This window comes from Carassius auratus, chromosome 28, assembly GCF_003368295.1.
Source record: "Carassius auratus strain Wakin chromosome 28, ASM336829v1, whole genome shotgun sequence".
NCBI lineage: Eukaryota > Metazoa > Chordata > Actinopteri > Cypriniformes > Cyprinidae > Carassius > Carassius auratus.
This window is the reverse complement of record NC_039270.1, coordinates 18757565-18773061: the sequence shown is the minus strand read 5'-3', so window position 1 is coordinate 18773061 and position 15497 is coordinate 18757565. Positions and strand designations below refer to the sequence as shown.

General features: G+C 40.4%; 1 protein-coding gene across 1 annotated transcript in view; it reads right to left on the bottom strand.

The window, feature by feature from the left end:
- Nucleotides 1-571: 571 nt before the first annotated feature.
- LOC113047094 (tetraspanin-18-like) overlaps nt 572-15497 on the bottom strand; it is a 37472-nt gene continuing 22546 nt past the window's right edge. The window contains exons 3-8 of the mRNA XM_026208349.1: nt 10342-10444; nt 10139-10236; nt 4742-4843; nt 3966-4052; nt 1936-2019; nt 572-1815 (exon numbers count right to left, since the gene is read on the bottom strand). Of these exons, the coding sequence (XP_026064134.1) occupies nt 1672-1815; nt 1936-2019; nt 3966-4052; nt 4742-4843; nt 10139-10236; nt 10342-10444 (618 nt within the window). The 3' untranslated portion in view covers nt 572-1671. The remainder of the gene's footprint in view (nt 1816-1935; nt 2020-3965; nt 4053-4741; nt 4844-10138; nt 10237-10341; nt 10445-15497) is intronic.

The following is a 15497-nucleotide window of genomic DNA, read 5'->3' as shown; positions in this document are numbered from 1 at the left end:
GTTCAAAGAACTTTATCCTGCTCGAAATCCCTTACCAAAACACCTCTTTATGACACACTATCCTAGTATGATGATGGACCTTTGTCAAAACTGTGGTGTATGAGATTAGAATCTAAACACAATCCCCTCAAATGGCTGGCACAAGTAAATAAACTTTATCATTGTGAAAATACCAGAGATGGCTTGAAACCAGAGATAAACCATATATTGTCACAGTCGTGTTTACTGTCCTCATGTTTGATCAGTTTCTATGTTCTTTCTTCCATCACAGTGATATAGGGATATCTTCACCCATGTTTTTCGCCCTAATATGATTTAGATTTCCTGGAGCATCATCAGTTCTGTCACTGTGAACGGGCCATAGGCGATGACATGAAGACAGCGTGAGATCCAAGTGGAAGAAGTTTAATAGCATTCAGCAAACAAATCCATATCACTAGACCATTGGTCTCAAACTCAATTCCTGGAGGGCCACAGCTCTGCACAGTTTTACTCATACCCTAATCAAACACACCTGATCCAGCTAATCAAGGTCTTCAGGATTACTAGAAACTTCCAAGCAGGTGTGAATTGGAGCTGGTTGGAGCTAAACTCTGCAGAGCTGTGGCCCTCCAGGAAGTGAGTTTGAGACCACTGCACTAGACTGTATCCAACCAGGCAAACAAGGCAGAAACGGTCATACAAAAGGCAGAATCAAACAAAGCAGGCACAATGGTCATAAACGTAGGGCAACACAATAAAAGATTAATGCTCAGTAAGGCAGTGAGAACAGGCAATATTTTGCATGGTTCAAATAGGGTACAAAGCAGGAAGTAACCAACGAAGAAACAGACAGTATTCGGGAGAAGACTACCAGGCCCATCTTTTACAGTTATCAAACATATGTATGTTATAGCTATGTCTAATTGTGTATTTACTGCTCAGTAATACAAACAGTCATATTTTGGGCTCAGTAAAATTCTGAGTTTGAGTATGAATGCTTTTTTTGCATTAATATAGCAAAACGAACAGTTTTTATTTATTTTTAACTTTTTTCATGTTTAGTATTGTTTTAAATATAACAATGACAAGCAGGGCTTAGATGAGAAATAAACTTTTTTTTCTTTTTTTTTGTTAACCACAGTATCAAATTAAACTGCATTTCTAAATCCGTAAAACTGCAAATATCAGCTTAAAGTCTTGTTATGTTAATTGTAAATTGTGGCCTTTCGCATTTTAAGTGGTTTAAATGGGGTCCCCTTGGCCTCTGTACTTGAGTGTAATGGTACCTGGTATAATGCAGAAGAAATTTGTGTTTTTAACAACTTGTGCTGCTTTGTTTACAAAGTTTTCTGCTCCATAAGTGCCACCGGTTGTCAGAGAAGGAATTTACTTTTAATTCAGGCTTTCTGCTGTTTTTGTTTCATGCACATATTTTATTTAGCATAATTTCACAAAGCTAAAGCCAGACCATGCTGTTTTTGTTTTAAATTGCAAAATTACACAATCTTATTCACACCATAAACAGCTCATGCTATATGCAGCACCTTTGTTTGGATATATATAAAAATAAATTTGTTCTATAATTATTTCATGCATTATGAGTCTTATAAAAGCCCAGTTTTGGAAAAACTATGATAAACCATGAAACTACCAGTTCTTATCCATGGTAACAATGCATTACACACCTAATTATTTACAGAACGAAATTAAGTAATTTAACAAATTCTCAATACATGCGTTATGTAAACGTTCCAACTCGGAGTTGGTTCCAGAAGATGGAGGATTATTTGAGATGTAACTGCTGAAGATGACACTACACACCAGGGCCAACATCTGAGGATGCAGAAAAACGCACAAAGCCAGTCGATCAGTATGTGTGCAGCACTGGACACACTTCCAGTGTGTGTGGATGTGAACTGATATAAACTCTAGAGTGTGTTCAGATGGACTCACCATGATTCCAGCAATCCCTAGAAACCCAACCAACACCAGAGGCGCTTTGGAGTTGAACATGTCCTGGATCACAATGGGACAGTTCTAACACACACAACACACACAAACATGAGCATCTGCTTTGCTCCTCAAACATCACACATTCAGAAATAAAAGACCCCTTCACACCATGGATGATAATTATGACGATAAAGATATACTTTTTAAAAATCTTTCTAAATGTAAAAGAATCCAAAGCACAACTATAATGATAACGAAGAATTATATAATTGGAATCATTTTCAGAATTGTTTCTTTCCATCTGATTAATGATACAAAACCCTGAAATCAAATCAGAATCCATTCTGTTTTAAAGAGCTGAAGGACTCGAAGTGTTATAAAACTACAGCACACTTAGAATAAACCGAATGTTCACTGATTTGGCTGCTAATATGAGTTAGAGTTATTGTCAGTTATGGATACACCTCTGATTGGCCATTGTGTTCACATGCTCAACAGTTATGCCTGTGATTGGCTACAATGATCATGGCTTTAAATATACTGTATTGAACATACACATCTTTCATGCTCTTCACTGAGCGCTTACAGGAGCAATTGAAACATGGCATCTATCAGCGGATATTCAAACAGGCCAAGAATTTGACTTAAATAACCCCGGTCCGTGACATCACTGGAATGCATGCACCTGCAAGGTCATGAATAGTTGTGAAACAGACACACCTTTGGGTTTCTTTGTCTTCAGAGACTATTTTGTGTGCTGTGTGTGACTTCAGTGTGTGCTGTTGTTTATAACAAAAAAAGTCTGCTAAGATATGCTTGCCGCTGTGTGTATGGCTTATCTCTTTTTTTTTTTTATCTGTACAAAAACTAGATTAAAAAAAAAAAATATATATATATATATATATATATATATATCTGTATTTTGTGTGTTTATCTTTGGTTCTTTTAATTGTGATGATTTTGGCTTACATACGGGGGGAAGTAATGGCCTAGTGGTTTGACTCCTAACCCTAGGGTTGTGGGTTCGAATCTTGGGCAGGCAATACCAAGACTTAGGTGCCCTTGAGCAAGGCATCGAACTCCCAACTGCTCCCCGGGCACCGCAGCATAAATGGCTGCCCTCTCTGTGTGTGTGTGTGTGTGTGTGTGTGTGTGTGTATGTTCACTGCACTGCTCTCTGGATGGGTTAAATGCAGAGCACGAATTCTGAGTATGGGTCACCTGAAAGTCACGTCATATAAAAAAAACCCCACTGATATGATTTATTTAATATACGAGTTACACAATTTTAAGTTGAAGTACTGAAATGAACTTTTCCATGACATTATAATTTATTGAGATGCACCTTTATTTATTGTTATATGAAAGGAATGGATGTGTGGCCAAATACGGTGACACATACGTGGTATTTGGGCTCTGCATTTTACTCATCCAAGTGCACTCACACAACATTAAGTAGTGAATAAACACACCGTGAACACCACCCAGAGCAGTGGACAGCCATTTTTGCTGCGTCACAGTGGGGGTTTCGGTGCCTTGCTCAAGGGTCTCACCTGAGTCGTGGTACTGAAGGTGGAAGAAAGCATGGGTCATTAACTTTTTTTAGGTTAATGCCATTAGGTTACTCCCCCAATAGATAGCTAGTGTGAACACTAATATCCTATGTTCAGGGGTGGTGTTGGTGCAGTGGATAAGAGACATGCCTGTGAGAGACCCGGGTTTGAATCCACTGTGAGACACCAATGTGTCCCTGAGCAAGACACTTAACCCCTAATTGCTCCAGAGGAATGAGACCTCTGACATATATAGCAATATATAGCAGCTAAATGAATAAATGTAAATATAGTTATCTTCATAGTTATTGTCCACTGGTGTGAACACTAATATAGTTATGGTCAGCTGGTGTATATGATAATATAATCATCATAGTTATTGTCCCCTGGTGTGAATGCTACAATAGTTATTGTTATATATTTATGGTTATAGTTTGTGATGTGAACAGGCTTTAAGACAAACAGGAATTGACTCACAGGAAATTCGCTTTCCTCATGCAAGAAGTCTTCTGGACAGGTGTCTTTAAAATAATCAATCCATTCACCAATGCCACAGCAGTCAAACTGGCACACAGATAAACACAGCTGTTAAATTATGTTTCCACTGGTTTACCTCCATCATGAGCAATAACTCGATGTCCTTATGATGTGGTGTGTATTCAGGGTCCAAGCCACGTCCCCAATATACAGATGTCCTCATAATTGAAATCATTAAATATTTATTTATTTATGTTCTCCTTTAAGAGCATGATTATGGTTAGAGTTTACAGAAATATTGGATGAGAATAAAACCATTATGTTTATAGGATTTCATCATAATCATAGAAGTATCAACGTTAGGGTGAACATACTTCCATTTTTTCCCAGACACGTCCTGGCCATGACTTCTAAATTGCCTAAAATGTCTGTATTTTGGCTTTGTTTCTCTATTAACGTCAGATGTGTTTGAATTGAAGCGGTGCTGTCTCCCTCCACCCATCCTCCTCACTTTCTACAGAGGAACCATTGAGAGCGTGTTGATGTCACGATATCCACAAAAGAACGAATAAATACACGGGGAAATGACAATGCTAATGAGAACAGGGAACACAAACCAGACACTGTGACAGTTACCAAAACAAAACAATACCATAAGAAAGATGAAATCCAGCAATTTAGAATTATGGTCACCCTAATCAACGTGTGTGTTTGTGTGTGTGTGTGTGTGTGTGTGTGTGTGTGTGTGTGTGTGTGAGAGAGAGAGAGAGACTTACCGTTTTATGCAATACGCTGAGGATCATGGTTTCGTTGTAACTCCTTTTCAGGGGATCTTTAGTGTAGAGCTCGCGGTAGAACTCTGACAACTCGTCTGACATCTACAACAAAAAAAACTCTAATGCTTTCAAATCTGCACTATTATACAGATATGTTCACATAATCTCTGTTTACTTGTCCACTCCTTACGAAGGCTGCCACACCTACTGCAATGTTTATGATGATCAGAAGGCAAAGCAGGCCAGAATACTGAACATCAGAAAAACAGAAATGTTTGTTCAGTACATAAATATATTTCATCTCATACAGCTCAGATAATTTTGTCAAAGTTAACCCTTAAAAGCTATCCATTTGAGATGTACATTCGGCTGTTAGTGTCTCCAGAGACCCCAGACCTTAAATGTGTAGTTGTTACACAGTAATGTAATATAATTTATTTTTTTAATATCACTCAACATTTACTTAACATTACTCTACATTTATGCAGTGTTTGTGGGATTTAACCCCTTGCAGTCAAAGATCGGCGACGGGCCCAGTTTATTATTGTTTCACTTTCACAGCACGTTAAACATCACTCTCTTACTTGATCTGGACAAACTGTGCATCAACTGAAAGATTAAAGACTCTAGCTTCAATGTTTGGTTTGTTGCAGTAACCATAATTTAGTAATTTATGTCAGGAGTGCAAAATAATAAATCCATATTGTGTCAAATTTGAACTGAATCGTTTAAACTTTAAACGGTTCACAACTCCAATAAGCATTAATCTACAAATGACTTAAGCTGTTAACTTTTTTAATGAAGCTGACACTCCCTCTGACACACCCACTCCATTCAGACAAACCAATATCCCGGAGTAATTCATGTACTCAAGCAGTACACTGACTGAACTGCTGTGAAGAGAGAACTGAAGATGAACACCGAGCCGAGCCAGATAATGAACAAAACATTGACTCGTTCTCGAGAACTTATTGGAGATGTGAACCGTTTCAAACGATTCAGTTCGATTTGGTGAACTGGTTCAAGAAGATCCGGTTACATCGAGTGATTCGTTCGCGAACCGGATATGCACTGCAGTGAATTGTGCATAAAACGCTCTGTGTTCTTTTTTGGCAAACTGATGACACATATTTATTTTAGCTGAAGTAAATATAATGGGTGGACGCTAAGTCTAGGTGCTAATTAATTATCACCAGGTTCACTCAGGTGTGTCGGCCAGAACACCACTTAAGGCCAAATATTCCAGAGTATGAAATGAAGACCAGAGAAATAATTCTTATTATTCTGTTTATTCCTTCCTCTTTCTTGTATGAGTGATTTTAAAGGTGAGTGTAATTTGAGTGTGGTTTCTATAAAGAGGGAAACAAATACAAATGAATAAAGGAACATATGCATACACTCATTCCTCCTTAAGCACTAATACACATTACAAACATAAAATAAACAGTAGTCAGAATATGACTATAATTCTCTTAAACTCTAAATGTAAGCAGAGGGAGAGGATTTAAACACTCCTCAGATTTTCTACCATGCATTAAGTTACCAATAACGTAGCTAGAACTTATACTGTTGTCTATGGTATACTTTAAAGCCTCAATAGCTTTCCAGATAATGATATTTAACACCACTTCATATTTTACTCAGCCACAAAGTACTTAACATTCATAACAACAAGTATTGAATAAATTAAAACATGTCTAAATGCGATGTGACAGATTTAAACCTGAAGTACTGAAATATGTGGACCGAAGCTAGAAAGTAGCATATAAACATGGATATAATTAACACAACGGTCGTGTAGCGACCCCTAAACTCCTAACTCTCATCCATATCAAATATCAGAAATAACAGCTGACAAAGAAATACAATATCACGAGTAATGCGGAAGATATACTTACATTTCTCATTCACGCACACTCTGAGGAAAAATTTCACTCACAATTATAATCTAACCGACAGACGATCTCTGTCATACTGAATACTAACTGTTTGACAACCGACTATCTCTATTGTACTGCATACTAACTGCGTGACATCATATATACTATATAAACCAGCATGCGCTTTTGTTACCCTGTTACAAGCACTGAATAAACGGGAGTCAATGTGAAATATAAAGCATAATATGGTCAACTGTACTAAATAATAGCAACATTAACATAACTTTGGGGCCTTTTCTACAATAGCACTGAATCAAAATTTATTTTAAAAGTTAATCTGCCCTTTCGCTCTATTTTTGTAGTGGATAACTGTAAAACTCGGCGCTCATCAGTACGTTTACATTGACAACAAAACTCTGATTTTAATACAATTAAGACAATAATATGATTAAGAATCTACCATGTAAACAGAGATTTGATTACCTTAATCCGGCTAAAGTCATAATCAAAGTTAACGCTAATTGAATAAAGACGTGAAGTATTCCTATTTTACTCACATTATTGAAGTGCAGAATAGACATCTAATAAGTATAGACATATAAACACCTTAATCACATTATTACCATTGTGTAGGACTTTTCGCAGCATTTTGCGACTGGATACATACATAGCAAATAAAAGAGCTTCAACACCGTCATTGTTTGTATGCACGTACAAATAATTAACTACACTTGAAGCTTTCATAAAATTAAAAATTAAACACCCAAAACTGTACATGGCATCATCACGAAGACCCACTATATGTTTATATGTGAAATTCACCATCATCGAATCTGTCTGTGATTACATGAAGAAACAGAGTGTAGCAGGGTAAGGTATTAGCCCAGATATGATTGGTTGATGTCATGCCAGCCTGGGAACCTATCAGTGTTCCTTCGTCATTGGATAAAATGGTTTAAATCCAATGAACCTATCAGTGTTGGGATTGATCCTATTAAAAAGGGAATGGTTTGATTACTCAAGATGCATCATCCTGGGTACTAGATCATTGTGGGAAGTCATGGACAAAGGATAGGGTTTGTTGCATCTCCCTGTTGGTGTCGCAAGTAGGCCTTTTTCAGGTTAGTTTCCCAATTCTGAGAAGAGGATTTGCTTTTTATAAAGGGGTTTTATTGTTTTCTTTTGTTCATCAGCATCCTAGCAGCCGTGGTCTCGTGTGGTAAGCAACCATGCGTTTTGCTACATTGGAATTCTCTCTTGGTATGTATGATTGGCGGTTGTCATGTGTTTTATGAGTGTAATGTAGGTCATCTTTGTGTTCCGCAGGTGTAACTTCACTTCCAGGGGTTTCCAGTACCTTGGTTCAAGATGAATGTACATCAGTATGACTGCACTGCTGCTTTGATTTTAGTGTTTGTGTAACCGTTTAACTGTTGTGATATAAATGTCTTAGTTTATACCAGTTAATTATGTGATTTTATGATTAGGAACTTTTAAAGCGGGGGTTTTATACTTTCAGTGTGTCCACTTGGGGTAGTGTGTGTCACGGTTGGTAAACCGTGATCTCGGGTTGTTTACACTTTGTGGTGAATTCTGTGTGTTCTGCGTCTGCACTGATTAGTTGTGGGCGTCTCCATTAATTGTATCAACAACAGCTGCCACTCATTACCCATCCACTATATAATGGCTTGTCTCACGTCCTGTGTTTGTGAGATCGTTGTTTCATGTCGTTGTGTTTACCCCCGTCTGGCTTCTGTGTAGTTTGCGTTGGATGTCTGTGTTTCCCCAGAACCTCATCCACTCTCCGCACGATCACTCAGCCACGGACACTTACCTTCGGCTCTGCTCCCCGCAGTTCCTGTGCCACTCTCTCCTGCTGCCTCACGCCGCCTACACCCGGATTCCTCGCCGTCTGGACTTCTCACCGCCAAAACCATCCCTCTGGAGTGTTGCTGTATCATCGTCATTGTGTGTCTTTGTGTTACCATCAAATCTTCTCATTAAATATTTGTACTCTCTATTGTTTCCAGACTGTCCTTTCACCAGCCGTCACAGTGTGGTGTTTGGCCAATTGTATTCCTTTCACAATTGAGTGGGTTGTGGTATGGTGTGAGGTGATAATCCAAAAGGCCCCTGCTGGTCATTTTTCTCCTCCTGGTCATTTTGCAACTGGTAGACTTGTGTATTAGGCATGTTTTATATTGTATCCAAAAACCCAATGTTTGAAGTGTTAGTTGTATATAAATTGCAAATGTTTTATACTATCTGTCTCCATGCTCACCCTGGCTGTTGGCCACGAACCTGTGTGCCCTTTCGTAGGGCTGTTATGTCCCGGTATATTCTGGGTGGCGTAGTCAATGTATATCCACTTTTGGTGGGTCCCCTACCTGACCACTTCTTGCCACAAGAGGAAATCGAGACAAAATAAATCCAAAAGAACACTAGCAACGTCTTCAAGACATTAAGAAACCTGCCTCCAAAACTGCAGTACTGTGAGAAGGTTTAAGTGCTTTTGTAAATAAGCTTTAAAAAATATTGTTCGAAATGGATTTGAATTACCAATTTAACTTCTGTTAACTAAAATCAATATTTGGTGTGACCAACCTTTCCATTTAAAACAGATTTTGTCCAGGTAAACTTGCACATTGTTTTTCAGGAAGGTTTCTTCAAGCATCTTGGATAACCACAGTTCTTCTGGATTTAGTTTAATCTGTTTCTTCATGTAATCACAGACAGATTCGATGACGGTGAGCTCAGATCTCCATGTGGAGCACCGGCTGTTCATTAAGATGCACGTTTAACTATTAGATTGGATGTTTACTAGGCGTTTGTGAATCCAGAGGAGACTTTTCAGGAAGGTCTGTTTTACATGCACATTACTCATAATTGACTCATATATTTAAATAAATATTTGCATGAATTGAATTATGAATATTTTTTTATTTTTTTTTATTTTTTAACCCTAACATCTTTCCAACACCGCACAAATGTAGACTAAAACATTAATAAAGTGATTATCCTTACAATTTGTATTTTGTCGAGCTAGCAAGTGTCAACCACCACTCAGTTCTCATGCCATTTAGTTTGTAAATGTTTTGTAGATGTATTACTATATACTCTATGGACATCCCTTTTTTTTTTTTTTTTTTTTTGACCAACTGAGCCTGTGCAGGCTGTGTGAAGAAGTCCATCACTATCTGCACCATTAAAATCCATAAAAAAATAAATAAATAAAAAATAAAAACAGCCAGATGTGCAAAAATTCATGGAGGGTAATTAGGCAATTTTTTGTTTACTGTTCAAACTGATCTACTTTGCATGTGTGGAACACATCCACTGAGCAGACCACCAGCATCCGTGCTGTCCGTGTTTGCCACCAAACTGCGCATGCAGAAATTATTACACAGACTGTACAGCTTTGTTTCAATGTCAACACATGCAATTCCTTAGAGATCATCTTGTGTTATATCTGCTGTATGAATACGTATCATGCATCTGTAATGAGTATTTTCCTCACCAAATTAAGAGCAGATATTTTGAAGCTACATGCACCAAGATTGCCCAGAAGACCGACCAGTGTTATCAGAGTACCGGTGATAATCAACACCGTCAAACCTGACAGACAGAACACATAAGGATAAGCTTACATAATGAAAAAGTTTAGTGTAAATATAATTTAATTCAACAGATGTAAAATGAGAAAACAACAGAATAACTAACCAATAGTGAACGGTGATGTTTTTAGACTGATTTGGTAAAATCCTGTCAATGCAGCATGGATCCAAATCCTTATTCCCAGATAGACTAGTCCAAAACCCACCATCTGAAAGAAACACACATCGCTGCATCACAATCATTATCATCACTAAATCACAATCATCACTTTATCACAATCATCACAGTTAGGACTGCACAATGTATTATTTAAGCATCAATGTCACTATGATCCTTATACCTCACTATTATACCTGTTACTATTGTGGATGTGCTCATTGTGGTAACATTTGACAATCAGTAAATATGGGGTGATTAGGGTGGACATGATTGTTAGAGGCCAATGGGAAAATCTGGCCAGGCCGCTGAGGTCACAACTGTTTAAGGTCTCATCTGAATGAGAGTGCTTTTTGACAGTATAGTGTCCCCATCATTATACTGGGGTGCTAGAACCTACAAAGACCACAGGGGTGAGCACCCCCTGCTGGCCTCAGTAAAACCTCTTCCAGCAGAAACCTAGTTCCCTTTCAAGCATATCGAGGGCTTGGAACCAGAGGGGCGTAAGTGGCATTTTGGGCGAAAATGAGTTCTATATATCAAATTAAAGGTCTTGATGAGCTCTATCTAGTTGTGCCAAAAAGACGCATCAGAAATCAAACTGTATTAAAAAGAGCAACAAAACAACAAAGACCTAACTCAAAAGTTTGAGCATTGTTTGGAGCCAGAGGGGCGTATGTCCACTTACGCCCTTCTGGCTCTAAAAAACACATGTATGGCCTACACATTGTTTGGAGCCAGAAGGGCGCAAGTACACTTACGCCCTTCTAGCGCTGAACAATACAAGAGCCTACAGTATTTTTCAGAGCCAGAAGGGCGTAAGTGGGTTATGCCCCTAAACAGCACTAGCTAAAATGACTGACACGCATGCTGCACACGTGGAACTGTCTGAGGCAGAACACATTTTGATGAATATAATGAAGCAAATGGATGAATCTTGTGAAGAAGTGACAGATGAAGAGATGTTGTGTCCTAGGTGTTCACTAGTGGGCAAACTTCCGCTTAGGCACCTCCCCGTAGGCACTACAATTCCCACTAGCCTTGTCCCTTCATCACAGTAATTGCACTCCTATCAATTGCACCAGGTGCCTTAACTTATTAGTCAATAGCCTCCCTATATTTACAAGTCTTTTGCTGTTGTCTGCATGGAGTCCTTCCTTCCTTACCTTCCGTTACCCAGTTTTTCTCGTCGTCCGAGTTCCTCGTCGTCCGAGTTCCTGTTCCTGTTCCTCTCCTGTTTATTTATTTGTTTGTTTGTTTGGATGGATTTTTGGTTTTGACCACTGCTTGTTCACTTCTCTTTGGATTACCCTAATAAAACCTACTGCTATTTGATCTCTCTTTTACTGTGTCTCACTGGGTCCCGAACGTCACAGAAGGACTCCATCTACTAAGATCCAGCGGTATGTTTTTGATGTTTCCACCCCAGCCACCGACCGGGTCAGAAAGAGTGGTTTTGAGGGAACCCGCCTGGTCGTTTTTCGTGGGACCAGGGGAGGTCGCAGAGGAGTGAGTGGTCGAGAGGAGGTCCGGCATCGCTCTCCACCATGGCCCCCCTTCGACCCTGGGTTTGTGAAGGACGGATCGGAGCCGCCGTCTCACCATTGCGGACGGAGAGGGGAGACGAGGCGCACGTCTGCGCCACTGCCCATGATGGCTGCAAGCCCAACGCCACTGCCCAGGATGGCCGCCGGCCCAGCGCCACTGCCCAAAATGACCACCGGTCCAGCGCCACGGCCCAAGAGGGCCGCCAGTCCAGAGTCATGGCACAAGATGGCTGCTTGTCCAAAGCCTCTGCATAGAATGACAGCCACAGTTGACCCTCCAGAGTAAAGTCAGGTACCCCTTGACCCTCCAGAGTCGAGTCAGGTTCCCGTTGACCTTCCAGAGTCGAGTCAGGTGCTCGTGGACCCTCCAGAGTCGAGTCAGGTGCTCGTGGACCCTCCAGAGTGAAATCAGGTGCTCGTGGACCCCCCCCCCCCCAGAGTCGAGTCAGGTGCTCGTGGACCTCCCCCCCCAGAGTCGAGTCAGGTGAGTCAGATGCTCGTGGACCCTCCAGAGTCGAGTCAGGTGCTCAGTGACTGAGTCAGGGTTAGTCACCGTTGACCCTCCTGAGTCAGGGCTAGTCACCGTTGACCTTCCAGAGTCAGGGCTAGTCACCGTTGACCCTCCAGAGTCAGGGCTAGTCACCGTTGACCTTCCAGAGTCAGGGCTAGTCACCGTTGGCCCTCCAGAGTCAGGGCTAGTCACCGTTGACCTTCCAGAGTCAGGGCTAGTCACCGTTGACCCTCCAGAATCAGGGCTAGTCACCGTTGACCTTCCAGAGTCAGGGCTAGTCACCGTTGACCCTCCAGAGTCAGGGCTAGTCACCGTTGACCTTCCAGAGTCAGGGCTAGTCACCGTTGACCTTCCAGAGTCAGGGCTAGTCACCGTTGACCCTCCAGAGTCAGGGCTAGTCACCGTTGACCTTCCAGAGTCAGGGCTAGTCACCGTTGACCTTCCAGATTCAAGTCAAGTCATCATTGATCTTCCTGAATCCAGTCTAAACTCTGCGGAACTACCAGAGTCTCTCCACCTCTCTGCGGAAGCACCAGAGCCTCTCCATGTCTCTGCGGAACTACCACACATGTGGCATGAGGGGGAAGGCGGCCATGGGTCTTCAGAGATTAGCACATGTGTTTACAAGTACCTTAAAGAACTTAGTCCACATGTAAAACATGCAGTTCTTTATTCAGATACTTGTGGTGGACAGAACAGGAATGCTGCCTTTAGCACGATGTGCCTGCGTGCTGTCAGCTCACTGCCCCTCTCCACTATTGACCATAAATACATGGAGTCTGGTCACATCCAGATGAAGTGTGATAGTGTGCATGCTGCAGTGGAAACTGCAAGAAGAAAAGTTTCTATTTACTCCCCTGTTGGCTACTACACACTTGTGAGAATGGCAAGAAGGAACGACCCATACAGTGTACATGAACTTGAACACAAGGACTTTCTGGACTTCAAGTCCCTCTCCATCCACATACTCAAAAACAGAACAAAAGATGAGGAGGGACAATCAGGTCATTGGCAGAAGATTAAATGGTTCCCCTACACGAAAAATGAATAAAACACAATCTTCTTCAAGTATGATTTCACCGCCCCAAATTTCCCGAAAACTGACGGTGGCACAACAGGCAACAAGCGGCACCAGATGCACCAGAACAACACACCCCAACTCATTGTATGAAAGTCCTCCAGGGATCAGTGCCTTAAAGAAAAAAGACCTACTCACCCTGTGCACCAATGGGAGTATTCCCCACTGTTATGCAGAGTTCTATAACACTCTGACAGTGGGCAGTGAGTGAACTTTTTTAGTTCAACTAAAGTGAACGAAAAGTGAAATGTGTAATAAACAAGAGAAATTAAACTGTTTGAAATTAAATGTTAAACTGTTTGAAATTAAATGCATTAATGTGAACTCATGAATAAAATTTGAAATTAAACTGTTTGACATGAATGTGAACTCATAAATGAGAACTGAAATTAAACGGTTAGAAATGAAATGTTAAACAGTTTGAAATTATGAAATTAAATGACTATGTATACAGTTTTCTAAATGAAATGAAAAGTTATGAAGTTAGAGTGTTTTTAACCAATGTTTCTACCAATAATTTCTGCATTGATCAGCAGATACGCCCTATTTTTCTTTAGAAGAATTGGAAATGTTTGGTGCTAAAAAGGCGTATTTGATATTCTTGCCATATTTTCAAGATTTTGCAAGGTTTTATAATATGTTCATTGTGTTAATATGCCATAATATGTTCACTTAAGAACTTACTCGTATAAGTATGTATGTGGTTGCAATGTTGTGGATGAAGGTTAATAAATACATTTGTGGGGTCAAAATTTTGTTTTGGCTCTCCTGTAAAGTTTGTCAAATGCCACTTACGCCCCTCTGGTTCCAAGCCCTCGATATGTGGCAGGTAGAGATCGGTAAGTTCATCATTAGGCATTAGTTTATTCATTGGTTGGGGCCGATAGAGGGGGTTGGATTACGTGTATATAAACATGCGTGTGTGACCTAGACGAGCATCACTTCCCGGGATCCCATTTCGCTTCCGGTTCATGGATTGAGGGCTGTTGTGATTTTGGGTATGTGAAACAACTATCGTTATGTGCATCTCTTTAAAACATGGACTATACATGTCGGTTTTCTGCAGCTTTGCAGGACGATTGCGGCAACTGTAGTTATCTCCGTGGCTGCAGATATTGTGGCTTTGACTTATTGTTGGTGGCGGCGTGTGTATATGTGACCATATTCTGTATATGTGACCACATTCAGGTAACATTATGCGTTTTAATGGCTGTAATGGCATGCGCATTTGATTGCGTTTCGTTAGCAATTAATGCTTTTATTGTAGTCAATACAATGCTGTGTATGGGCGGATGATGACTGTATATGCTGAGTTATTTTCCTCGTGTATCCTGAGCTCCACCGGCTGAGTGATTCAACTGAAAGTATACTTCGCACTGCATCAATGCAAATCTTGTGTTAATTATTTTTGTTTGTGTTTGAGTGTGTTTGTGTTTGTCTGTGTGTTCTGTTTTACAGGAGCTGTAGACGTTTTATGGAGAGCAGGGCTGAAGTCTTTCTTTGGGTGGTGATTGTGTTTCCTCACGAAGTGCTGTGATTCGCCGTGTGCACTGGGGCTTTTGGATTGGTGTGAGTGTGCAGTGTCCTTAGAGTAAAGGCCTTGACGGCCGTTTATGTAGCCCAGGCTGCAGCTCCTCGTTGTTGTCTTTCCTGGACCATTTGTGTAATTGTCCCATTTTTACAGTGAATGCATCTTAAATTTCTTTTGCCATTAAATTCAAAATAAATATTGCTCTATTTTTATACCAGTACCTCTGTCACCTTTGTCTATTTTGCCACAGAGTTGGGGACCTGTGTATAGTATCTTTAATAAATTCCTTGGGTGAGATTCCCAGGGTGGCGTAGTCAGGCATTGTTAACCCTTTGGGTCTTAAATTATTCTAAGTTCACTTAATTCATACCTTCCCTCTGCCATCTGGCCACACATACATTGAAAAAACACCAACTTGCTGGCCAGCGTCAGCCTCTG